The following is a 26,361-nucleotide window of genomic DNA, read 5'->3' as shown; positions in this document are numbered from 1 at the left end:
GAACCTAAGTGAGAATTCATCATAAAGGCTCACCATTTCGGTACCACTGGATCTCTGGCTGGAAGTGCTTAATTTCAGGAGTGATAACTACACGGCAGCCTAGACTCATTGTCTCGCCCTCTCTTCCAAAAGACACATCAAACTTGTCATCAAAGTGGATCTCAAACTTGGATGCATAACCATAAGGGGTCACACCAACTGGGTACAACAAAAACAAACATTAGTAATTTTGTTTTTTCTCATCAAAGAGACACTAGCATTTTAATAAGTGGTCACAGCAAACACTGATCAAAAGAGTTATCTGGGCAAAAATTAAATCTTATAAAGAAGTACATGGCACATTCCCATATATTATGATGTGAAATGGAAATTCTTGCTTCATTGGTCAGATAAGCTCAATATTTACTTTTATTGTTGCAATGAATAGAATTTTAAGGGGAAGGTTTAAGGGGCAGGCATAATACCTCACACAGGATATAAGTGAATACCACATTTAGGTTAGACTTCAATACTTAGCACAATATATGTACTTTTTAGATTCCTAGTTCATTTAAAACTCAGCCACTGTACTCTCCAGACAAACCAGCCATATCAATTACTCATAAAAACAGAATTTTCTAACTTAATGGAAAAATTCTTTGCTTCAGTGTCTTTAATGATCTGAGTGAGAAAAAAAATTATAAGAAATTTTAAACTGAAAAGTTTATAATATTGTGACTTTAAAAAATATTTTTCTTAAAAATATCTTACTTACAGATTGAGTGAATACCTACATCATAAAGCCTCCCAGGTTTTATTTCTTCTTTTCTCAAGGGAAAGAGCTTGGGAAAATGACTCGTTAACAGTTTACCATGCCACATACTTGAACTTGACATGTTGTCTAATCCTTACAAAAACCCCACAGCACATTTTTTTTCCCTCTCTTTCAGATGAGAATGGAGAGGTTCACAAAAATAATACACAACTAATGTCCAGGTTTCAAAGGTATTATGTGTGAAATTGAAATTCAAACCCATAGCTGCCTGACTCTAGAATTTAGGCCCATCTCTGATATTTCATCTCTCTTCCTAACGCCTCTTAGAAGTAATTTGAAAATGCAAGCCAGAATTTATTGAGTTCAACTTGTGCCAAGTATTGTTCCCAGTGTTAAATATCTATTAACTCAAACCTCATAATAGCTCTCTCGGGTAAGTTCCATTCTCATCTCTCTGTTTTATAGGTGGGGAAACAGAAGCATAGGGAGGGCGAATTAACTGCCCATAATGACCCTGTAGGGCCAGGATTTACCCTGGCAGGCTGTTTCCAGAAGCTGTACTCTCCAGCAATACATGATAGTGCCTTGAATCTGTGTGTCCTCTGGCAGCCACTAACCAAGAGTGAAACAACTCTTTGAAGCACAGTTTCCATCTACTCAATTTCTAAATGATGATGTCCCACTGAGATCAAAAGTGAAACAATTCAATCAGACTTTGTTGTCTGGGAAGCCAGGCGGGCTCCAAAGCTGCCTATGAGTAGAGATAAGGGTTACAAAATAGAGACATGGGTTATATCAGGGTTTGGCAAATCTGTGAGCTGGATCTGGACTGCCTCCTTCTTTGCACCATTAGAAATAATTTTTTGATTTTTTAATGGTTGAGATAGAATCAAAGATGTGACATGTGCAAAGTCATAGGAAACTCAAATTTCAATGTGCATAAATAAGATTTTATTGGAACACAGCCATGCTCATTCATTTACCTACGGTCTATGGTGACTTTAGTGTAGCAATGGTGGCATTGAGTAGTTGTGCCAAAGACCATACGGCCCACAAAGTCTAAAGTATTTATAATTTACAAGTTAGTTAGTTTACAAATTACAATTACAGGAGTCCTTTACAGAAAATGGCAATTCCTATTTTAGTATATGGTTTAGAGGGGTGCCTGAGTGGCTTGGTCAGTTAAGCATCTGACTCTCAATTTTGGGTGCTCGCTTCGGCAGCACATATACTAAAATTGACTCTTGATTTTGGTTCAGGTCATGGTCTTGGGGTCATGAGATCAAGCCTTGGGCTTGTGATGGGCATGGAGCCTGCTTATTCTCTCTCCCCTTCTCTCTCTCCCTCTTCCTCTGCTCCTCACTCCACCAAAAAAAAAAAAAAAAAAAAAGAATATGGTTTAGAGTTAGAAGGACTAACTTATAAGTCCCTACTCTACCATTATGTGTGGTCTTACCTCATGATTTAACCTCTTGAAAACTATTTCCTCATCTGTGCAGCACAGATAAAAGACACCTATAGGCTTTGAGAGAGCGTTAAACAACCACTATATGTAACAAAATGTCTTAGTATGCTGTCTGGTACAGCTGATCAGTATATAATAACTATTAAAACAGAACCACAGGCAGGGAGCTTTATCTATGATACTTTTCAGCATACTCCAAGCACCTAAACCTATAACTAGCCATAGCAGATACATAATATATAAGTTGGGTAAATGAATAAAAGCCCTCTGTTCTTTGTTAGGAACAACTGCACTCAATTCAGGGACCAGTCAGAGAAAGATCTGAAAGATTAAGAAGTTAGAGAAGTTAGGTTGAGCTGGGCTTTTAGAGCCTGGTTTGATGGAGAAGCGAGAAGTGGAAGAAATATGGATGATGATATGGCAGGGGAAGGAGCAGGATACATTCAGATGATTGAAAATAAATAATTAATAAACCTGTCTTAGGGACAATGGAAGGTCAGTCATAGGTTCAGAATTTTCAACTATTCCATCTCAGTATAAATCAACTGATGTGAGAAAAGCATGATTTGGGGTGTGTTCCTTCTTCACTCCTACCATCATTGCCTCCCAACCACCCGTGGTATTGATACCAAAGATGAAAACTTGAAATATTAAAATTAGGAGCCATCCCATGAAATTGATCAAACCAACCAGAAAGGTGAAAAACTGACACATGAGAAAATATCTTCATCAAGCATTTTCAAAACTATCACTTATTTTTTAGTAATCAGAAAAATAAGTTCAGGCTTGGCTACCTTTCTCGGTCTGACCCCTGAAAGCATCGAATTATTTGAACAACCTTAAGGGTTTTACTTTTATTGCTTCTATGAAAAGATGTTCTGACATAGGTGAAATGACCGAAGTTCACAAATTACCACAGATTAGAATATTTTTAATAGGGGCGCCTGGGTGGCTCAGTGGGTTAAAGCCTCTGCCTCCGGCTCAGGCCATGATCCTAGGGTCCTGAGATGGAGCCCCGCATTGGGCTCTCTGCTCAGCAGGGAGCCTGCTTCCCTTCCTCTCTCTCTGCCTACCTCTCTGCCTACTTGTGATCTCTCTCTGTCAAATAAATAAAATCTTTTTTTTAAAAAAAGAGTATTTTTAATAGTTTATTATTAAAGCACATTTAGACAACATTTTACTTGTTTGTTTATTTATTTTCAGAGAAGGAGAGGGAGTGGGTGAGAGAGAATCTTAAGAAATAGGCTCCATGCCCAGTGTGGAGCTCAACATGGCGCTTGGCCTCATAACCCTGAGACTATGACCTGAGCCGAAATCAAGAGTTGGGTGCTTAACCAACAGAGTCACCCAGATGCCCCTAGATTTCATTTTAAGTTTCACTTCATAAATTAATGTACTTATTTATTCCTTCATTGTATTCTGTGTCAGGAATTGGGGTTTAGAGATAAAAGGTCCAGCTTTGCCTTCAAGTGGCTTGTAAGCCAGTTAACAGCATTCAGTGTGGTGGATGCCGTGATAGAGGTGCCGTGGTCTCACCAGGGAAACCCAACCCTGACTGAGTAGATGTGGGGGTGGCAGTGGGAGTCATACATGGATTTCTCCAGAAGGTGATGCTTACCTGGACGCTCTGATACGGGACAGACTTGGGATGGGGTGGGGCGGGGGGGGGGAGGTGTAGTGAGCATGGTTAAATCACCCACCCAGGTTTGTGTCACGATCTTTTTCAGTTAACACAGAAAGACTTAAAAACATTTGCCATTTTAGCCCATCATATCTGGGCTTTTAGAAAACCGGAATGAAGCAGTTATATTCAGAAAGAGAATAGTAACCAAAGAATCTAAAAAGTAAAACCCAACATAAATAGCAACTATACACATACTAGCATATATTATAATAATCCTTTTATTTCAGCATTGTGGAATGGCTTATGCTGCTGTCTTTTAAATAGAGATGACACTTAGCAAATATATTTTTAAACTTACAGCTGAGGGGCAGGGTGGAAACCCCAGCACGGAAGCGAGTCTCATCAAACTCTCCCTTATATCCTAAAAAAGAAAGCAGAAATGCACGTGAACTTGCTTCCTGATTTATTTTTTAGCCATGAGAAAAAAGATTTTAAAAATACACTTTGAATAAAACATGGGGAGTAAACCTACTCTTCACCACAACTGAAGCATATGCTGAAAGCTCCCCTTTAACGTTCATCGCAGAGGCCCGGTACTGAGCAGTGTCTTCGAAATCACATCTGAAAGGACAAGATGGAGATGAGTGAGCACTGCTGCAAGCTCTTCTATCAAGGATCTCTTTGCTAACACAGCACACTGCAAATCACTGACCAGCATGTGGCTCAGGGGGACTTTTGATGAAGCTGACCCCTATCCAGCTCCCTGCAGGATTTTACATAACACAAGATACCTACTACAGTTTCAGGCCAGCAGCACAGTGTGGAAGGAGGACACCTACAGTCCACTGTGACCCTAGCCCAGGTTCATTTAAAATATCCAAAACACCCCATGTCAACAATCTGTTGAGCACGTACATTACAGCATGAATAGTGTTAACAATTGACCAGTCTAAAGTGGTGTCAACAGCAGAAAATGTCTGGCCATGCAGATAACCTTCCAGAGCACCCCAGGGGTACAGCCTTCCTGCTGACCTCCCTTGGGGGTAGTTTCACTCTGGAGGCAACAACTGAGAGGGAAAGACACAGCCTCTCCTGCAGGACTCCCACAGCCTCCCTGAGCTACGAACTGGATCTGGATCTGTCTAATGTGTGGTTTGGTGTTGTAGCTTCAAAGTACAAATATGGTATTTATCTCTCAACTCAACTAAGGTTCAGGTTATACTTGGAGCTTCAGCCCACAGCACAACATAGCAGTGCCATCTGGAAGTTCCTGTAAGTTATAATACAGAAATTGGGATGTGTTTAATAATGGAGTAAAAGAGAGAATGATCTCAGAGATGAACAAGCTAAGATTTCAAAGCAGATCACTTTGTGTCTCATCATAACCAGTGTCTGTGTTCTTCGTTGACCTTCTGGATTTAGTGTCATTTGTGAAAAATTCTTTCTCGTTTAAATTTTATGGACATCAATGGAACTCCAGGAAGGACAATATGGTTGCCTTTCTCATAACTATTTAATTATAAAGCACCCACGTAGCTCTCTGCAGCCTCAGTAGTATCACCAACTGTCAGAACTAAAGTGCCTTTAGGTCAAGGTCAGTGCTTGACCAATGTCCCAGGGCCCTAGGGTCCTACTTGAAACCCAGTACCACGTGTGTCATCTGCTCTGATCAGAATGATATAAATTTTACTTTGACATCTCAGCATGTCATGGTTTCATGTGAACTGAAAATGGTGGGACTGCTTCATCTACATAACCAGGCTTGGGTTTCAAAACCCTATTAGGAGATAGAATAAACATTTGAGGACTCAGAAATTTTGATGTGGGGTTGGCTTTCTAAATTTTGCTTTGAATTTTGCTTTAAAAAATCCCATGTCCAGTCCTGCCTCCATCTGTAGTCTGATAGGCTTGGTACATAGTTTCCTGCACTTCCTGGGGAGCTGAAGGAGAGAATTTATCCCAGTGCAGCTTCCTTTCACTGCTACTCACCTCATTCTCCATCCTTTGCTGATTCAAGGCAAAAAAGGATGATGGTGATAATATTGATTTGGAATGGGGAAGGATCATTAAATATAAATGCCTATTTATGTAAATTATTTTCTCACTAATTTCTAAGAAAAGCTCTGAACTATATAAAAGGATAAGCTAAAAGGTACAAATGAACTTTTTTTCTCATCATCTTTAAATTCAAATGTAAGATCACTCTGTGAGCATGTTGCATTGGGAAGAAAGGGGGACAGTGGTAGTTAACTGCTGGGATGCCTCCCCAGGTAATTGTCAAGCGACACACATGGACCCCGGCATCCTCTTACGCATTGATCTCCAGAGTGTGCATTCCATATCGACTCTCAATAATATATTTTCCAGGGTTTGCGTGGACGTTGATCGGTACCTGGTTTTTATACCTGTGAGACAATGGAAACAAGGCAAAGTAAGTGGAAATAAAAATAGCTTTATGATTAGAAGCACACACACAAGTGATTCTGAGTTTTTGAAGGGACAACTGTAAACACAACACTGAGGTTAGCAGCAGCATCTGTTCAATAAATACAAATCTACGGCAGACTAAATAAAATACACTATAAATACAATAAAACTTCTTGATGAGTGTGCTTTCCTCTCCTCTAGCACAAAAATTACATGAAGAAATTGACTGTTTATAACAATGTGGTGCAATGATCTTGGGGTCGTGGGATCAAGCCCTGCATCAGGCTCCTGCTCAACAGGGAGTCTACTTCTTTCTTTTTCCCTTTCTCTCATATAAATAAAAAATAAAAATAAAAACTTTTAAAAAAGAGTACATAGTATAATGATTGATTTATATAAAGTACAAAATCATATAAGACCAAATTACTGCTGTCAGAAGTCAAGAGAGTGATTTCCCTGGGGTATAGACCCCAGATATGGAGGATGCATCTTGGGGGCTGATATTTTTTGTTTCATGTTTGGGTGCTGGTGATGCAGGTGTGTGGTCTACAAAAACTCATCAAAGCTCTACATTTATATGTAATATGGACATTTTGTGTGTGTATATTATACTCCAATCAAAGACCTAAAGAGAAACTTGTCCACTGTTGACAACACAGGAAGGAAGTCTTTGTGTTGGGGGTTTTATTGTTGGCTGTCTTGTGTAGGATGAAAGCAAAACATTCTTCCTACTAACATTCTAGCCTGTTGTTAAAAACAGTGTCATTGTATTGAAAGCTCTTGTATTTAAGTGTTTTGTTCTGTTAAAAGCAAGCATGGCTCTTGGCTTGGAAGAACTTAAATACCAATCATGAAAGAAAAAGTCTGACAAATAAAAGCTGAGAGATTTCCTTTTTCTGGCTGTCCTATTCCTGGTTAAGCCTCTCAGCCCTCAGACGGTGGGCCTACATGGAAGGACCCCTCTTGAGACACCATCTCCTGAGTCTGGAAGTAGCACCTTGATTCTTTACCCCGTCCTCTTGCCCTCAATAGCCAATGACTACGGAGTCAGACCAGGCTTTTCTGCTGAAGCCATTTTCCATCCAAAAGAAGAGCTAGATTTCACTTGTTTCCCCTTTAGACGCCCTGCTTCATGTGCAAAATGTAAATAACACTAATAATCACAATGGAGACAGAGCATTTACTATGAGCCAAGGAAGATTCTAAGTGTTTTACGCACTTAGGGTAATTCACAGGGTGCCTGGATCTCAGTGGGTTAAGCCTCTGCCTTTGGCTCAGGTCAGGATCTCAGGATCCTGGGATCGATTCCTGCATTGGGCTCTCTGCTCAGCAGGGAGCCTACTTCTCCTCTTTCTCTCTCTCTCTCTCTTCCTGCCTCTCTGCCTGCTTGTGATCTCTGTCAAATAAATGAATAAAATCCCGAAAGAAAGAAAGAAAGAAAGAAAGAAAAGAAAATTCAATCCTTGGGCACCTGGGTAGCCCAGTCGGTTAAGTGTCTGCCTTCGGCTCAAGTCATGATTCCTGTCTCCTGGTATCAAGCCCCACAAAAGGCTCCCTGCTCAGTGGGAGTCTGCTTGTCCCTCTCCCTCTGTCCCTACCTTCCTGCTCGTGCTCTCTCTTGCTATCTCTCTCTCTCTCTCTCAAATAAATAAGTAAAATCTTAAAAAAGAAGAAGAAAATTCAATTCTTAATGACAACTGTCTGAGATAGCGCTATTTTAAATATCATTTTCCAGATGGAGAAACCAAGGCATGGAGAGGTTAAGTAACTTGCCCCAGTTCACACAGCTAGATAGCAGAACTGAGATTTGAACCCAAGCATCCAGCTTGTGACAACATATGATGCTTCCATTTTCCAAATATTCTCTGGTTAGCTGCATTTTATTTCGTTAGACTTCTGTAAGTGATTATAACGAGGGTTGGGAGCAAGGAAAGTAGTGAAAGGGGAAAGAAAGAAAGGAAATAATCTTCTGTCAGTTCCTTCTTCTCCCCAACTTGCACACTCACACGAGCGCGTGCACACACACACACGCTATGTCCCTAAAACATATTCATTTTCTGTACTTTTAAAAATGTGCCATTCTCCTATACCTAGCAAAATCCCAGCTCATCCTTCGAGGTTCAGATCAAATGCCATTTCTTAAATAAAGTCTTCCCTGAAATCCCACACAATATTAATTGTTCCTGCCTCTCTATACCATTGTTACTTGCATCAAGCTGCAAGATAGAACCTTCATCAGATTATGGTTGGATAGGTGTCTCTTCTATTAAGCTGTCATTGCCTTTGTGACAGGGGTAGTGTCTGATCCATATTTACTCTATATTTATTCTACTTATTCCCACTCTCAAGGAAGGATGAGTCACGGACGGGCAAATATTAGGCACTCAGTGTTTGTTAAATTGGCTTGAACAGAATTATTGTGTAACAATAGATTAACTGTGCCTTCATAATGTTCGGCTGAAGGAACAGAGTTCCGACAAACACGTACTTCATGATATGGATAATTTAAAATAAGTACAAGCCAAGAAAGTAAATTGAGGCTCTTTGTGTCTTGGTTCCCTCAGCTGTGAAGTGAGAGGGTTGCACAGGCTGAGGAATGACAGCTGCGGGGCAGGTGGGGAGGCACAGCTTTCCACCCCACCCACAGCAGAAGCGCTAGCCGTTCCCTGCCAGCCCCAGAGCGTCCTTGGCCGGCCATCTCATCACAGAGCTCCAGGCAGACAGGGCTACTCGAGCAGAGATGGCCTAGAAGGAGAAATCTGCTCTGTGCGCCTAATTTCAAACATTCCTTATTTTGATGAATGACAGGGTAGAGCAAGTTAATCGGCATGTTCTTCAGGCTGGTCTCAGGAATTTCACACTTGACTCAAAAGCTCCCTCTTGTTCAGGTTTGTGCATGAGCTGGGGTTTTCCGTAGTTCTTTTTAGCATAAGGAGAGAAATAGAACACCAAAGGCTATGGCAAGTGGTGCTTGAGCAATCAATTTAGTGACACTCAATTTGACTTCTGACCAAAAATGATGTTCATATCTCCATAAACTTTGAGTTAAAACAGAATCTTATAGCTCCCAGGGCTTGCTTCACCTTCCTTGCTTTCCAGCACTACCCCACTTAGCACCTTCATTCCTTCCCCCAGCTAAATACCCATGACTTTTCTAATGTGACCACCTGGCGCGAGAAGTCGGTTTAAAATTTACACGCGCACAACACCCAACACTTTGAGGATCCCCTAGTCTTTCCTTTGGAATTTCAGATGTCAGTGTAAGAAAAGCCTGTTGTAAGGCGGCAGACAAGGATTGAGTTAGGAGGCAATTCTCTTTCTCCGAGAACTTTACCTAGTCATTCAGGTTTGGGGTCACTGTGAGATTGCCTGTCTTCCAGTATGAGGTCAGGGAAGAAAAGAAGGATTTTTGGCCTGCTCTGTATATTCTTCACAGCTTGTTATTTCTGGAAAGTGAAATTCCAAACAGGCTAGTCAGAGGCTAATTTTGGAGAGTAACCTAGACTCTGGGATTATTTGTCAAAAGGCTTCTGAAATTCTTCTTTTTTTAAAGATTTATTTATTTATTTTAGAGAGAAAGAGTGCATGAGTGGGAGAAGGAGCGGTTGGGGGGGGGGGTGGAGCAGACTCCCTGCTGAGCAGGGAGCTCTCTGACTATGTGGTCTCAATCTCAGGACCCTGAGATCATGACCTGAACCAAATCCAAGAGTCAGAATCTTAACTGACTATGCCAGGCAATCCAGATGCCCCAAGCCTTCTGAAATTCTCGTGAATATTCAGAGGTACACCATTTTCCTTACCATTTTCACGGAGAGTTTATGAACTACTTACTAGTTAAAGAGCTCTCATTATACTGTATTTGTAGAATAATATTCTTCCTTTATGTGTGTAAAACAGACTTCGTTCCCCCAAATAAATGTCTGAATCTTGGGCTAACTCGACAACAAGGAAACAGTGAAAGCTCTCTGGCAGTGTAGAGCATGGCCAAGCAAAAAGGTTCATTCTGACTTTTATCTATCAACAAGCAATGCATGCCAAAATGATCTTTAACATGCTGAATCTCACCACAAACTCTGATTACTACTTAGAATCCAACTTCATATTTTTAATAAATAGCTATTACCCACTTTAAAAGCCAGTTGGCTGAGAGAGATCTATCCCATCAGGTTAGACTTTGGACTTACTAAATAAGAAAAATCTAAAATAAAACCCCAAGCCCTTATGTTGGGAAGTAATTGTAAATTATAAATAATTTTAATTTTAAACTATTTTAAATGTAGGTTGTTTTCAAAAAATAATACAGTAGTAATTAAAGCTAACTTTAAATAATATCATGAATAACTCTAATCTTATAAATAAATTCAATGTATTATCCTATTATGGAATTTATAAGTTCTCATAATTTGAAAAACAGAATAAGACTTTTCCAAATATCCACAGTCTTACTGAAATACATCTCTTATACAACTTTATCCTGAGTGTTTTGAACTATTTTTATGCCCAATGACAAATTTAAGTGTCTCTTTGGCAATAACTCTAGGGGCAATGTGAAGAATTCCAAACAAGTATTTAAATGTCCTGCTTGATGATCTAGCCTCGTATTCACAGACAGATCCAAAAACATGGGTGTTGAGTGAGTAAATGAATGAACTGCTACTCACTAACACCAACACACTGAACCAGTGAGCTTGCATGAATCTCCCCACAGATTACAATCCAGATTTTCATTCACAAAATTGATCTAGACTTTGGACTGGAAATCCAATTAAATCTGGATCTTTTTTTAAAAAGTATAAAATTAACTCAATTCCTTCCCTTTTTAAGAGAGAACTTTTCTCTTCTTCCCTATTTCCTATAATTTAAAAAATCTAAATAGGCAATACATTTATATGGTTCAAGAACCAGAAAGTATAAAGGTACACAAAGAATGGTCTCCTTCAGACATGTCTGTCTGCCATCCAGCTTACTCCCACAGATACTGTTCTCCTTGGGTTCTTATGAATCCTTCCCAAGTTTATTTTATGCAAGTAAAACAAATACAAACATAAATTTTTTTTCTCTTCTTTCAAACCAAAATATAGCCTATTATACGATTTATTATATAAATCTAGCCTATGAAATTAAGTCAAACAACTTTAGCATTTTTTACCATATATATATGGTGAAAAATATATAATAAACATATATATATATTATCTATAATATATATATATATGTTTCCTTTTGTGTTGACAAAGCCCTCCTTCAGGATAGCTAGCTTCACTGTTGTGGTACAGAACCATCTTGTAACTAACTTCTCTCCTGGACCCAACACATAAACAGGTTTCCTTCTGCTCTCAAAGTGACTTAGGAATCGGACAGTGCTCCTTGGCCTCTCTGCACCTGGCCCTGATGAGTGATATGTGCTCCTGTCATTAGTGCTTCTGGGTAACCTCTAGGTTCCATTTAGATGGACTTGGTCAGTACATGGGACTGGCCAAAGAACAGCTGCTGCCTGTTCGTATCATTTGTTAGACCTCAGGGACTTCCATGTCCCGTGGGTGCTTAGTGGAAACTTGGAACTTAACCCTCTTTGGAAAGGGCTCTAAGGAAGCCAGGGCCCAGGCACACATGCCCTTGAAAAACATGTCTAAGGACCTAGCAGCTACAAGGGGAGGCAGAACAAATGCAGAAAGCATCATCACAAAATTGTTCCCGTGATTTACCTCCTTCTATTCAGGAAAGGCCATTCCCAATTATTTCTTTCATACTTGTACTCTGTGTCAGGCCCAGAAGGCTACAGGTGAGTAATAAAAAGACACAAATGCCAGCAAAGTACTCACCAACAACCTTGGTTTGTGCTTGGGTTGTGGGTCCCCTGCTCATTGAGGGGATGAATGCCTATTGAAGACTGGGTACTCTGTACTAGTGTTACGAAGTAAATTAGAGCTTCGCTGAATGATTATTTTTTAAAAGGCAGCATACCCAGGAAGGTACACTAATCCTACACACAGTTTACCTCCAGGAAGGGTTTACCTGGAGGCCAAGGGAGCTTCAGGGTCACTCATTATCCAGGTTCTCCTGAAGCCTCATTGCCTAATTTATATTATTAACATTCTTTTTTGTAAAGACTGTCCCCCACTTGTATGAGCTTCATGCCCTGCAAAACCTGGATCTGACCTTATTTACTGCCATAGCTAATTTCCACTTATCTGCTTGATGACTATCTAAATTTAGGCTTTATCCAGGGGCAAATCTTACTCTCTGAAGTACGTTAACTATTTTCTTAGTGGTCCACTGGTTCTCTTGTTTTCATATTTACCCTATACTTGACTTGCAAGGCAATTGGATTTTCTGCGACATGCTCTGATCTATCCCTATGGAGAAAATTTTATAAAGAATGGAGTTGTCTTCTCCAAGCACTAAAGGATGTGCAGGAACTTGAAAAGACTTGTTCCAGTAAATGAATCGCTTCCCAATTATTCCTGAGACAAATCTTATGTCTCTGTCTTCTTTTTGGTTTAAAATGAGCCCCTGGGACATATAGTTCCATATTAAGAAAAAAAAAAGTATTTCAAAGCCAGATATGAAATAGATATCATACTATTTTCAGCTTCATTAATGAAAATAACTGAAAATTGACAGTATTTCTATTTTTCAATTTAACTAGAATTCAAAGAGTTGACAATTCAGTCATCTCATATTTTTGTAAGGAGTTTTTATATTTTTTGCTTGTTTTTAAAATCCTTCTTTTCCAGCCAACACAACATAATACAGGAATTTAATCTCTGACAGAGTTTGAGCTCTTCCTTTGTGAAAACACATCACTCTAGCTCAGTAACAACATCAGTGGTACATGGCATGATTGTGTTGTATTTTAGCAGCTATATGTTTAGCAAAATAAGCAACTGCTTAAGAGATTAGTATTTATCTCCCAGAAATTCCTTTGTGTCCTTTGAGAATCATCTTTAACTCTAATTTCTAAAATGCAGAAAGAAAAAAAAGAATATTGTGTAATAAGTATATCTACTTGATTAAGGACTCCAATTATTTGTTTAATTCATAAGAGGAATGTCTTACTGACCAAGTAATTCTTAGAGCTGAAAATCTGTTACTCTTCACACATTTCGGTTGGAAAGTCTAGATTTTTTTTTATGAGGTGAGAAGTAATCAGTTTCTTAAGAGGAACTATCCTTTTCATGGGCCAACATATGCAAATCCATAGTTGCAGAGAAAGGTGAGGCCAAGACTGATTGATTCCTAGCTTCGTATAGTATACGTTTATACTTAAAAAAAAATTAGTATACCTTTATAGTTTAAAGTTTGTAAATTGATTTTTTTTAAACTTAATTTTCACTGTAATGTGTTCTTTGTCAGTTACCTCTGTTAGTCCTAGCCTGGTGGCTAACCAACAGAGATAATGGACAAGAAAGGAGGAATCAGGCCCTTTGCAGGTGGCAATGACATTCGTGTGGCATTTACACTGCAACATAGGGTGCATTTACCTCCACTCCTAAATATAAAAAAAACAGCATGCAAAATATCTGTGTCAGGGAATTAAACAGAAAACATCTCTTTAGGTTGGCTCCAACATTTTCGTACTTCCGCTGTCTGTGGCAGGTACTCATAACATATAACAGGAAAGTTTAGAGTTTAGGGATCACGAGGTCATTGACAACTGCAATAGGATATATGATGGAAAGAGAAGATTGGTGCCTATTCTTTATGGAAAGAAAATTTCTTAAGACTCCATATTGAATAACATCTTCCATCTGGTTTCCCTCTTTCATTTGGCTTTAGAAAGTATGTTAAGACCTCAGCACATGTGAGGAGTAGAGATGAAGCCCTCTGGGTTTTAAGTATTTTTTTAAAAGAGTATTGTTTCTGATCACAAAATAATTCCTATAGTATATGGGAGAAAATTTTTATTTAAATTGTATGGCCCATAGCAGTCATAGCCATATATTTTCTTTGTATGTAAGTATGTTGGCTACATTTTAATACTTTATGCAAGATAAAGACCCCTTTTATAAAAGGATTAGCAGGATTATGAAGTATCATAATATATCATAATGTACACGAGACTGTTCTTTCTTCTCATTCATAAAATATTTGTCCTGGTATCCTTTCTGCACTATTTTAAAAATCTGTACAAACTTGTAGGTACTTTCTTTGACTCTTGCGTATCACAATGCTGAATATCTTCACTGGAGGTAAAACTAGTTTTGTGTAATAGATTCTGTGAGTAATTTTCATATAGATAACATACCATGTGACACGAGGTTCTGGCCAGCCGGATACAGAGCAATGTAATTTTACACTTTCTTTCTCCCAAACAGTGTGGGAACGAGGCTTAATGACAAAGTCGGGAGCATGAAGAAGATGATCTTCATTCAACTTTCTATGAAATGCCTCCGTTTCTTCTAACTATAAAAAAAAAAAAAAATCAAAATATGATGAAATCAAAGTAACCTGTGCTACTAAAATAACAAAAATCCAAGTTATCATTTTTCCACTTGGAGGCTTACTTTTGTATTTAGACCAAAGGCCTTCTCTTTTTCCCCATTAAAAAAAAATATTTATTTATTTACTTACTTACTTACTTATTTATTTTAGCGAGGGGGAGGAGCAGAAGGGGAAGGAGAGGGACAAGCAGAGCTGAGCATGGAACCCCATGTTGGGCTCCACTCAGAGCTCTTCCCAGGGCTAAATCCCAGGACCCTGAGATCATGACCTGAGCTGAAATCAAGTCAGATATTTAACCAGCTGTGCCACCCAGGTGCCCCTCTTTTCCCCTTTTAAAAAGATACATTTAATTTTTAACATTCTAAGCCTCAGCAAGATATTTTACTTTCCCCTAAGGTGGACTTCTTAAAGTTCTTTAGAACCATAATTTCTGTAGAACCTAAAATTTCATGGAGTTTAAAATTGCTAAGTCTTTCTTTGACCCATATATTTTGCTGTCTTTATCCTTGCATGCATCTCTGCATTTGTAAATTACATTAAATTGTCTTTTCTTACTGTTTTTGTCAGTGACACGCGTTCTGCCTTCTCTCGAATTGCTACTTTCCTTGACTTCTTCTCAAAAGCTTCTTCCTGGTGAAGAGTGGATGTAGACTGTTTGGATACTGAGGACTGCTTGGATACTGAGGACTGTTTGGATACAGCGGACTGTTTGGAGACAGCGGACTGTGTGGAGACAGCAGACTGTTTGGATATAGCGGACTGTTTGGATGCCGTGATTCCTTCTTCACTAGCAAGAAGATTTCTCTGGGCTATGTAAGCAGCAGCTTCTTTAATTCTTTCTTCTTCCGTATCTGTAATTCCACTGACATGCATTTGGCTAAAATATAATAAGAGCAAAACATGGATAATGTGGATGGCACTGATAGGATTGCCTAATTTTTACTAATTTCAAAATATCAGAACTTAGACATTGTGTACTGTACCCAAAGAAAACCTGACAAAGAAAAGCCTGGTAAATCAGCAGCTAACTCTTCATATATAGAAGTGATTATCATCTTAATCCATAATGGTAACAATAATAATACCTACGGTGGCCATGCTATTGCCAAGTGTTTTTTTACAAACATCATCTCATTTTACACCCAAAATAACCTTATGAGGAAAACTCTTATCATTTCTACTTTAGACATATGATAATAAAACTCAGAGAAATTAGATAACTTATTGAAGGTCATTTTGTTGGTTTCTTTAGGGCATTTAAATAGGATTGCGTCTATAATAAAAGATTAACTTATGATATTGTAAAATAAGATATCGTTTGTGTGCCTGTGATCCTGATATGGGACTATGTGCATGGTCTGGATTCTTAACTCAGCTGATATAATGCAATGCCCAGAACTGTTGTATATATAAATAAATTCTAAATGTACATGAGATCCTTAAGCCGAGATAGTCCGTATAAAGCAGCTAGTAGGATTTGAGAATCTTACTACCAAAAACAATTGGTATTCAACAAAGTTTCCCCATCTTCTTCCTAGATTGTTAATACTGTCAACACCATTATGAAATGTTTTTTTTTTTAAGATTTTATTTATTTATTTGACAGAGAGAAAGAAATCACAAGTAGGCAGAGAGGCAGGCAGAGAGAGAAGGGGAAGCAGGCTCCCCGCCGAGCAGAGAGCCTGACTAGGGTTCAACGTGGGGCTTGATCCCAAGACCTTGAGATCAGGACCTGAGCCGAAGGCAGTGGGTTAACCCACTGAGCCACCCAGGCGCCCCATGAAGTGTTCTTTTTAACACAGTAGTAGAATATAGGAGGTGGATCTGTATTTAAAAAGGGAAAAAAGGAGAACCAGAAATAAAACCAAGAGGATAAATTTTTCCTTGCATTTTATTTTATTACAGTTTCTTTTGTAAATGATCATTTCCTGAGACTGGCCTTGAGGAGACAAAATGGTTTCATTTAGAAGAAAGAAGTCACTGAAAGGAAGAAGCCTCATTTCATGGAGACATATATCATGTAGGAGAATGCTAACTTAATATGCTTTTTAAATATTTTTTTAGGGGCACCTGGGTGGCTCAGTGGGTTTAAGCCTCTGCCTTCGGTTCAGGTCTTGATCCCAGGGTCCTGGAATCGAGCCCCGCATCATGCTCTCTTGCTCAGCAGGGAGCCTGCTTCCTCCTCTCTCTCTCTCTGCCTGCCTCTCTGCCTACTTGTGATCTTTATCTGTCAAATAAATAAATAAGTAAAATCTTTTAAAAAAATTTTTAAAAATAAATATTTTTTTAAAAAGGAGTGGGAACAAAGCAGAAAATAAAATATTTTATTCCTCAAGACTAGTCATCTCCTATAAAGAATGTCAACGTATATTAAACCAACTGTGAAGGGGCTAAGAATGGGTAAGCATACTTAGCAAAATACGCATATTTCAATAGAAAGTTCACTTAAAAAAATCAGAGATATCAAAGTTATCAAAGAAAAAGCTAAAAATAGAGTATTATTTATCCCCTTACCTTCCTAACTGAAATCAGAGCAATTATGACATTAGTTTCTGAAACAATTCCAAAAGGATCTATCAGAGAAGAATGGGAAGAAAAACACATGGCAACAGAAGTAGGTCACCAACAATGCCTCCTGAATTTCCTGATGGCATTTGCCCTGAGAGGAGCCCTCATTTTTAGTATCACCTTAGCCCTGTAGAGAGTTTAGCATTTAAAGGAAAATAAACAGGAAAGCCTCCGAAGGTTCCCATTAAATCTTAATTTGGTGTCTCCTGCAGATTTCATGTTTCCCCTACATATTAAAATCATTCAAAAAAAAGTTTATATTTTTTAAAAAAAGAACACACATATTTACCTTATAAACACAGAAATTTGGCATTAATGGACTTGTGATTTCATGATTACTCTGTTTGAAGTTTGCCCCAAGATAAATAGTAATCTTTTTTACATTAAACAAATATAGGGAAATAGGCAGGCATTCAAATTATGAGGCCATTCTTGTTCTTAGTCTATGTTATCTAAGATTTTTCTTCTTCCTAATGAACAATAATTAAACCACACTGGCAACCACAATGGTTCCCTCTGCCTTAATATAACATCTGACCATTTTTTTTAAAGTTCATCCAGTATTTTATAGTTCTGAACCCTTCTTTTCTACTCTAGTGACTATATGTAGTGTCCAATCACAAGCATCCAATGCTCTCCTTCTAATTTCAGTCAGTTACATCACTAGAACTAAGTTCCTGACCATTCTCTTTTGTCATGTAGCCATCCTAGATGATGGCAGATTTTCACAATGAACATGTCTCCCTCAGTGCAGAGTTCCAAGGTTCCTCAGACTTTACTCAATCAGGACACAGTTAAGTGCTCAATAAATGTCAACTGCAATTATTATGACTACCTGACAACATTACTCTTCACTTTCTAATATTTAAAGCCAGGAAAAGAATGCATACATACCGTCCTGAGAAAATGGGCACCATATAGTCACTTGGCAGATTTTCCTTCTCTTCCCCGGAGAGAAAGCTCTTCTTGGCTCTCTTTGCTTGGGGACTCAACTTGGATGAATAATCTTCTAACATGAGACTGGAATCTGTAAGTCTGAAACAAAACCCCCAATATTAGCTAATAACCAAAAATTGCATTGAAAATATTCAAAAATGGGGCACCTGGGTGGTTCAGTCATTAAGCGTCTGCCTTTAGTTCAGGTCATGATCCCAGGGTCCTGGGATCAAGTGCCATATCAGGTTCCCTGCTCAGTGGGGAGCCTGCTTCTCCATCTCCCACTCCCCTACTTGTGTTCCCTCTCTCACCATCTGTCTCTCTCTATAATAAATATTAAGAAAATAATTTATAATAATAAATAATAATATAATACAAATAATAAGAAAATAATGTATAAGAAAATAAATAATAAAATATAAATAATAAAAAAATAATTTATAAGAAAATAAAAAGTATTTTCTTAAAGAAAATATTAAAAATGCTTATTAGGTAGTTTCAACTTGGGGGAGTTTTCATAGAATCCTAGATTTCTAATGTTATCGTATCTTTTATCTTTAGAACTAAAGTGGAGTGAGAAAGACCTCATACAATGCACTCTATACAGACACAAGAGAAAAATTGATTTATGATAATTTCATGGCTTTGTCCATCGCCCTCCTCAAAAGTTTCAAGGAAAAACAGCAGTGTTTTTGTAATAGATCCAAAACCCTTTTGTTGTTAAGTTAATGTTCAAAGTTCAGGAAGTTCAGTAAGTCTATAAAAATGGCTTTATCCAAATCTTTTCAGGGGATTGACAAAATATAAAATGTTCTGGACAGGGAGCCCTTCTCCTTTCTCCACCAAACCATCTTGATGCAGGACACCTAGGTTCACCTTTGAGGCCTTTATGTAGTGTAGACAGACTCCTCTTTTAGAAGAAACACTGAGTTTATCAAACAAGAGTTAATATAGTTTGTGTAAACATAGTGTTGACTGAGAGAGTTTCAGGGGTGTAATAAAGAACATTTTCTGATTTTAAGGTCCTGGGATCGAGCCCTGCATCGGGCTCTCTGCTCAGCGGGGAGCCTGCTTCCTGGACCCCCACCTCTCTCTGCCTGCATCTCTGCCTACTTGCGATCTCTCTCTCTCTCTGTGTCAAATAAATAAAATCTCTAAAAAAAATTTTTTTTCGTCAGTTTTGTTGTACACAAAAATCTGCCCATGCACATTTGTGAAAATGTGCATTTGGAGGTAGACGGTGTTCTAAATAAACAACAACAAAAAAGTACTAGCACAGCAGGAAACATGAGAGCAGAGACTGTACCTAGAGAAAGGACTGATAAAACCAAAAGTACAATCAATCTTAATCTGTGTAGTTCTTGAATAAAATGAAATGCACTTGCATTCAAATATATACAAATGGGCATGAATTTCAGGAGTTCATGGTCTCTTTCTAATTAATTCATGGACTCATGTGAAAAGTTCCTGGTCTACATAGTAATGAAAGATGTTCACAATACGGAACTCTACCAGAACTCTCTACTATCCTTGTAATTTGAAATGATCCTAAAACAAAACAGTATTAAGAAGTCCCCTTGTCTAGAGAAAATGTGGGAAGAAAGTAAAGTTTGTGTGTGATGTGGCATAGGAAGAGCAAGCTGCCCAGCTGAAACAGAAAAACCTTCCAAATCATCCAAACCTGATCATTTCTCAACCTTTAAGAAGCATTAGGAAAAGCAAAGAGATGACCTAAATCAAAATCAGAAGACAGGCCAAACATATATATAGTGCAAAAGGAATACATAATAATGTGAGTGAATATATCCTCTGCTAAACAAGTAGCACAGAACTGTAGGGCTTCTAGAAAGCACCGGGGTTGGGGGGGCAGGCAATGGCTCTGGGCCTGGTGTTATAGGATGGGCTACTGCCTTTTGCCCCCCAAAGAGAGTGGCCAACTTCTTCCTCTCCCACTAACTAGCTCCTTCCCTCGGGTGAATATCTAGGTCCTAGTCTACGTCAGCAGGTTAGAACCTTGAATTCAAACTTGAGGATTGGTTACCAACTGGAAGGCTGAGTGAAATTTGTTCCTGGCTGCCTGTTCCAGGCAACAGCAAAATGACTGCATTCTATACCCCCAGAAGATTACAAAGTACAGGCTGTGCTAATACAGGTCTAAGTTTAAAGTGGTATTTTCCTTCCCCTCTTTAACTCATTACCATGCAAAATAAAATTAATTTTGGAGTTTAAGAGTTTCCTTTTTTCCATTTATAGGATTCTCGCATTTTTTTCATTTTGCTTTCACTTTTCTGTTTTTGTTCTTTTTTTTTTTTTACTTTCATTCTAGTGTCTATAATCATTCTCATGAGCTCATATTTTCAACATTTATTCACACTGAAACAGCTATGACTTGTTATTCTTTTTGTTGTGTTGTTGTTCTTTTTTTCTGTCACTTTCCCTTTAAGATGAATCTTTAAAATGATGCACTTATTACATAGAGTGTGCCAGAAGGTGATTATTCCATCCTCACAGGTAAATCGCAGCAGCTGGTTTTTAATATTGAACGTTATGGTAACGATTCATGGTCTTATCATCAGTTTCCATTTCATGTTATTTGGAACAAAAAACTTCACAAAAAGCATTATGATGTTTTACATTATATAGTATTATTTAGAAAATCCAAAGCATTTAGAAAAAAAAAATCCTTGTTATGTTCTTTAAAGTTTCTTCAAGCTTTTGAATACTAATTTAAAAAAAAAAAAAAAACAGTCCAGGGTGCCTGGGTGGCACAGTCTGTTACGTGGCCAACTCTTGGTTTCAGCTCAGGTCGTGATCTCATGGTTGTGAGATCAGGCCTGCGTTGAGCTCTGAGCTCTGAGCTCTGTGCATGCTTAGCACGGAGTCTGCTTGGGATTCTCTCTCTCTCCCCCTCTGCCTCTCCAGCTCTTGCCCTCTCTCTTTCTGAAATTAATGGGCAAACCTTAAAAAAAAAAGAGGAAAAAAAGCATGTAAGGGATTAGAGGTTAAAATACTATGCCAACAGTCTATTTAACAATAACTCACTTACTGAAGATAGCAAACAAAACTAAGTCAGAGAAACATCGAGTTTTAAGGAACTATATAACAATCAGTGTAACTAATTATTTGAAGAAAAAGCCATCAACAGTCTATTTTGTTATGATCCAAGAACACTGAAGTCTAGCATCTTACTCTATTGAACTCTAAAGTCGAATATTGTTTTTAGAGGAGAATATTTTAAGAAGAACATGTAAAATTTAATCCTTTTTTAATTTAAATCAAAAGGCGAAATAAGCCAGTCAGAGAAAGACAAATACCACAGGATTTCACGCATATGCAGAACTTAAGGAACAAAACAGATGAACATAGGGGAAGGGAAGGAAAAATAAAATTAGATAAAAACAGAGAGGGAAACAAATCATAAGAGACTCTTAACTCTAGGAAACAAACTGAGTGTTGCTGGAGGGGAGAGGGGGAGGGAAGATGGGGTAATTGTGTGATGGGCATTAAGGAGGACACTTGATATAATGAGCACTGGGTATAACATGCAACTGATGAATCACTAAATTCTAGCCCTGAAACTGATAATACCCTATATTATAAACTAACCTGAAAAATAAAACTAAACTAAATAATTTTTTTAAAAGATGAAATAAAGTTTTGCTAACTTCTTGGATTTTTAGTTATATTTAAATTTTAAAAATAATCCTCCACCTTAAAGTCAGTTACTGAGTAGACACTAAACTTGATGTGCATGGATCTATTTGGGTCTTTTAACTATTAAAACTGTAATTAATGCTCTTTATGTACTGAGCTTAATTCTTGAAGCTTTCTTGAAGTTTTCTGAATTTCGGTTTATGAAGGCGATGAAATTAAGCAATAGTTAAAGATTGATTTGTATGTGTATACACGCACTTGCACATCTGTAACTGTGTCTAAGTACAAATTTTTGTGTCCTGCTACTAATTGGAGTATCTCCTCTGCCTAAATTTATGCCTAAATTTAACAGAATTTAAAGAAACTTCATTGTGTGTATGGCATCGTCACATCTACAACCAGCAGCACCATAGAAAACGGATGTAGCTGAAGTTGAGAGAGCTCTCTCTGGAAATATTCCAGAAACTCAGAAATAGGCTTATACCTTCATCCAATTCAAATACCAAACAACAACAACAAAAGATAACCTTCTGTTCTTTCAACTTCATAATTATACTTGACAGAAAATAAGGAACAAAACTACTTAAAAAATCCCAGAACTGGAAGTGATCTCAAGGATATTTATAATGAGCTCATTTTTTAAAATTAATTAATTTATTTTCAGAAAAACAGTATTCATTATTTTTTCACCATACCCAGTGCTCCATGCAATCCGTGCCCTCTATAATACCCACCACCTGGTACCCCAACCTCCCACCCCCCCCGCCACTTCAAACCCCTCAGATTGTTTTTCAGAGTCCATAGTCTCTCATGATTCACCTCCCCTTCCAATTTACCCCAACTCCCTTCTCCTAACACCCCTTTTCCTCCATGATATTTGTTATGCTCCACAAATAAGTGAAACCGTATGATAATTGACTCTCTCTGCTTGACTTATTTCACTCAGCATAATCTCTTCCAGTCCCGTCCATGTTGCTACAAGAGTTGGGTATTCATCCTTTCTGATGGAGGCATAATACCCCATAGTGTATATGGACCACATCTTCCTTATCCATTCATCCGTTGAAGGGCATCTTTGTTCTTTCCATAGTTTGGCGACCGTGGCCATTGCTGCTATAAACATTGGGGTACAGATGGCCCTTCTTTTCACGACATCTGTATCTTTGGGGTAAATACCCAGGAGTGCAATGGCAGCGTCATAGGGAAGTTCTATTTTTAATTTCTTGAGGAATCTCCACACTGTTCTCCAAAGAGGCTGCACCAACTTGCATTCCCACCAACAGTGTAAGAGGGTTCCCCTTTCTCCACATCTTCTCCAGCACATGTTTTTTCCTGTTTTGTTAATTTTGGCCATTCTAACTGGTATAAGGTGATATCTCAATGTGGTTTTAATTTGAATCTCCCTGAGGGCTAGTGATGATGAACATTTTTTCATGTGTCTGATAGCCATTTGTATGTCTTCATTGGAGAAGTGTCTGTTCATATCTTCTGCCCATTTTTTGATATGATTGCCTGTTTTTTGTGTGTTGAGTTTGAGGAGTTCATTATAGATCCTGAATATAAACCTTTTGTCTGTACTGTCATTTGCAAATATCTTCTCCCATTCCGTGGGTTGCCTCGTTGTTTTCTTGACTGTTTCCTTTGCTGTGCAGAAGCTTTTGATTTTGATGAAGTCCCAAAAGTTTATTTTCGCTTTTGTTTCCTTTGCTTTGGAGACAAATCTTGAAAGAAGTTGCTGTGGCTGATATCGAAGAGATTACTGCCTATGTTCTCCTCTAGGATTCTGATGGATTCCTGTCTCACATTGAGGTCTTTTATCCATTTTGAGTTTATCTTTGTGTACGGTGTAAGAGAATGGTCGAGTTTCATTCTTCTACTTATAGCTGTCCAGTTTTCCCAGCACCATTTATTGAAGAGACTGTCTTTTTTCCACTGTATATTTTTTCCTGTTTTGTCGAAGATTAATTGACCATAGAGTTAAGGGTCCATATCTGGGCTCTCTACTCTGTTCCACTGGTCTATGTGTCTGTTTTTATGCCAGTACCATGCTGTCTTGGTGATCACAGCTTTGTAAGAAAGCTTGAAATCAGGTAACGTGATGCCCCCAGCTTTATTTTTGTTTTTCAACATTTCCTTAGTGATTCAGGGTCTCTTCTGATTCCATACAAATTTTTGGATTATTTGCTCCAGCTCTTTGAAGAATACCTCCTCATTTTAAAGATTTGGGAGACATAAGTGTGCCTTTGTAACTTGCCCATGGTCACACAGCAAGGTGGTAGCTGAAGTAGGGACTAGCACCCATCTAGGTCCATGTTCTTACCACTATACTAGTGGTCTGACTTTTGTGACTTAGTATTCCTAATCCAAAAATACTGGGGGCATGCCACTTATATATGTTTATTTATATGGTCTATGCATATACTGCTATATAAATAGTCACACTTTATAAAACATTCGGTCAATAGAAACATTCTAAAGACCAAATTTGACTTTTTAAAAAAAATAGTAGTGCTAATATTTCTTCCTATCTTTCCATGGTTTGCCTTTGTGGACACCCCACTTTGGAGGCTATAATACCAAATCATACTGCCTGTAATGACTCCCATGGTGATACATTATTTCTGAATTTATTCACAGGTTATAAAATCATCACAGTTCAGTTGAAAATGTGGCATTAAAAAACTCATTAAAATTTGAATGAAGTAAAGTGCTGGTTCCTCAAAGTTATGTTTGTAATTATCATATAATTTGGGGGAAATTGTCCTACTTCCCCAGGAAGAGTAACTTTATTCATACTTATATTAAGTAGGGATCTGCTTATTGGCTATATTACTTTCTGAAATGTGATAACCTACTGGCATGTTTCAGAAGAATGATGGGCTGTAGGCATTGCTGACAGTGCTCCCAAACCCAGCATCACCCATCCCTATATGCTCAGGTTATAGTGCATTATTGCTTTTTTAACGTTTTTTAACTAGTGTATCTAATATATATATTTTTTCTTTTTTATATTTTTTCTTTATTTGTTTTCTTTTTTTAATTATTTCTTTTTCTGAACCTCTTTTTATCCCCTTTCTCCCCCCCACGATTGGGGGTCTCTTCTGATTTGGTTAAAGCATATTTTCCTGGGGTCTTTGCCACCCTTTTAGTATTTTACTTGCTCCTTCATATACTCTTATCTGGACAAAATGACAAGGTGGAAAAATTCACCACAAAAAAAAAAGGAACAAGAGGCAGTACTGAAGGCTAGGGACCTAATCAATACAAACATTGGTAATATGTCAGATATAGAGTTCAGAATAGTTCTACCCAGGCTCAAAAAAAGGCATGGAAAATATTAGAGAAATCCTCTCAGGAGATATAAAAGCCCTTTCTGGAGAAATAAAAGAACTAAAATCTAACCAAGTTGAAATTTAAAAAGCTATTAATGAGGTGCAATAAAAAATGGAGGCTCTCACTGCTAGGATAAATGAGGCAGAAGAAAGAATTAGTGATATAGAAGACCAAATGACAGAGAATAAAGAAGCTGAGTAAAAGAGGGACAAACAGCTACTGGACCACGAGGGGAGAATTCGAGAGAAAAATGACACCATAAGACAAAACAACATTAGAATAATTGGGATTCCAGAAGAAGAAGAAAGAGAGAGGGGAGCAGAAGGTATATTGGAGAGAATTATTGGAGAGAATTTCCCTAATATGGCAAAGGGAACAAGCATCAAAATCCAGGAGGCGCAGAGAGCCCCAAAATCAACAAGAATAGGTCCACACCCCATCACCTAATAGTAAAATTTACAAGTCTTAGTGAAAAAGAGAAAATCCTGAAAGCAGCCCAGGAAAAGAAGTCTGTAACATACAATGGTAAAAATATTAGATTGGCAGCCAGACTTATCCACAGAGACCTGGCAGGCCATAAAGAACTGGCATGATATATTCAGAGAACTAAACGAGAATAACATGCAGCCAAGAATACTATATCCAGCTAGGATATCATTGAAAATAGAAGGAAAGTTTAAAAGCTTCCAGGACAAACAAAAACTGAAAGAATTTGCAAACACCAAACCAGCTCTACAGGAAATAGTGAAAGGGGTCCTCTAAGCAAAGAGAGAGCCTAAAAGTAGTAGATCAGAAAGGAACAGAGACAATATACAGTAACAGTCACCTTACAGGCAATACAATGGCATTGAATTCATATCTCTCAATAGTTACCCTGAAAGTTAATGGGCTAAATGCCCCAATCAAAAGACACAGGGTATCAGAATGGATTAAAAAACAAAACCCATCTATATGTTGCTTACAAGAAACTCATTTCAGACCCAAAGACACCTCCAACCTTAAAGTGAGGGGGCGTAAAACAACTTACCATGCTAATGGACATCAGAAGAAAGCAGGGGTGGCAATCCTTATATCAGATCAATTAGATTTTAAGCCAAAGACTATAAGAGATGAGGAAGGACACTATATCATACTCAAAGGATCTGTCAAAAGAAG

The 26,361-nt window shown here is 38.1% G+C and overlaps 1 protein-coding gene across 8 annotated transcripts in view; it reads right to left on the bottom strand.

Moving 5' to 3' along the window:
• The window catches only part of MYOM1 (myomesin 1), a 159,867-nt gene that overhangs the window by 85,940 nt on the left and 47,566 nt on the right, over positions 1-26,361 (bottom strand). For all 8 annotated transcript variants that reach the window (XM_045065410.1, XM_013051430.2, XM_013051431.2 and 5 more), the window contains 7 exons: positions 18,178-18,318; positions 15,271-15,592; positions 14,519-14,676; positions 6,156-6,248; positions 4,376-4,464; positions 4,202-4,264; positions 34-198 (listed from right to left, as the gene is read on the bottom strand). In XM_045065410.1, coding sequence (XP_044921345.1) covers positions 34-198; positions 4,202-4,264; positions 4,376-4,464; positions 6,156-6,248; positions 14,519-14,676; positions 15,271-15,592; positions 18,178-18,318 — 1,031 coding nt within the window. The remainder of the gene's footprint in view (positions 1-33; positions 199-4,201; positions 4,265-4,375; positions 4,465-6,155; positions 6,249-14,518; positions 14,677-15,270; positions 15,593-18,177; positions 18,319-26,361) is intronic.

Source organism: Mustela putorius, unplaced genomic scaffold, assembly GCF_011764305.1.
Source record: "Mustela putorius furo isolate JIRA1106 unplaced genomic scaffold, ASM1176430v1.1 tig00003858_pilon_pilon_pilon, whole genome shotgun sequence".
Lineage (NCBI taxonomy): Eukaryota > Metazoa > Chordata > Mammalia > Carnivora > Mustelidae > Mustela > Mustela putorius.
The sequence above is the reverse complement of the archived record's forward strand: the minus strand, read 5'-3'. Positions and strand labels throughout refer to the sequence as shown.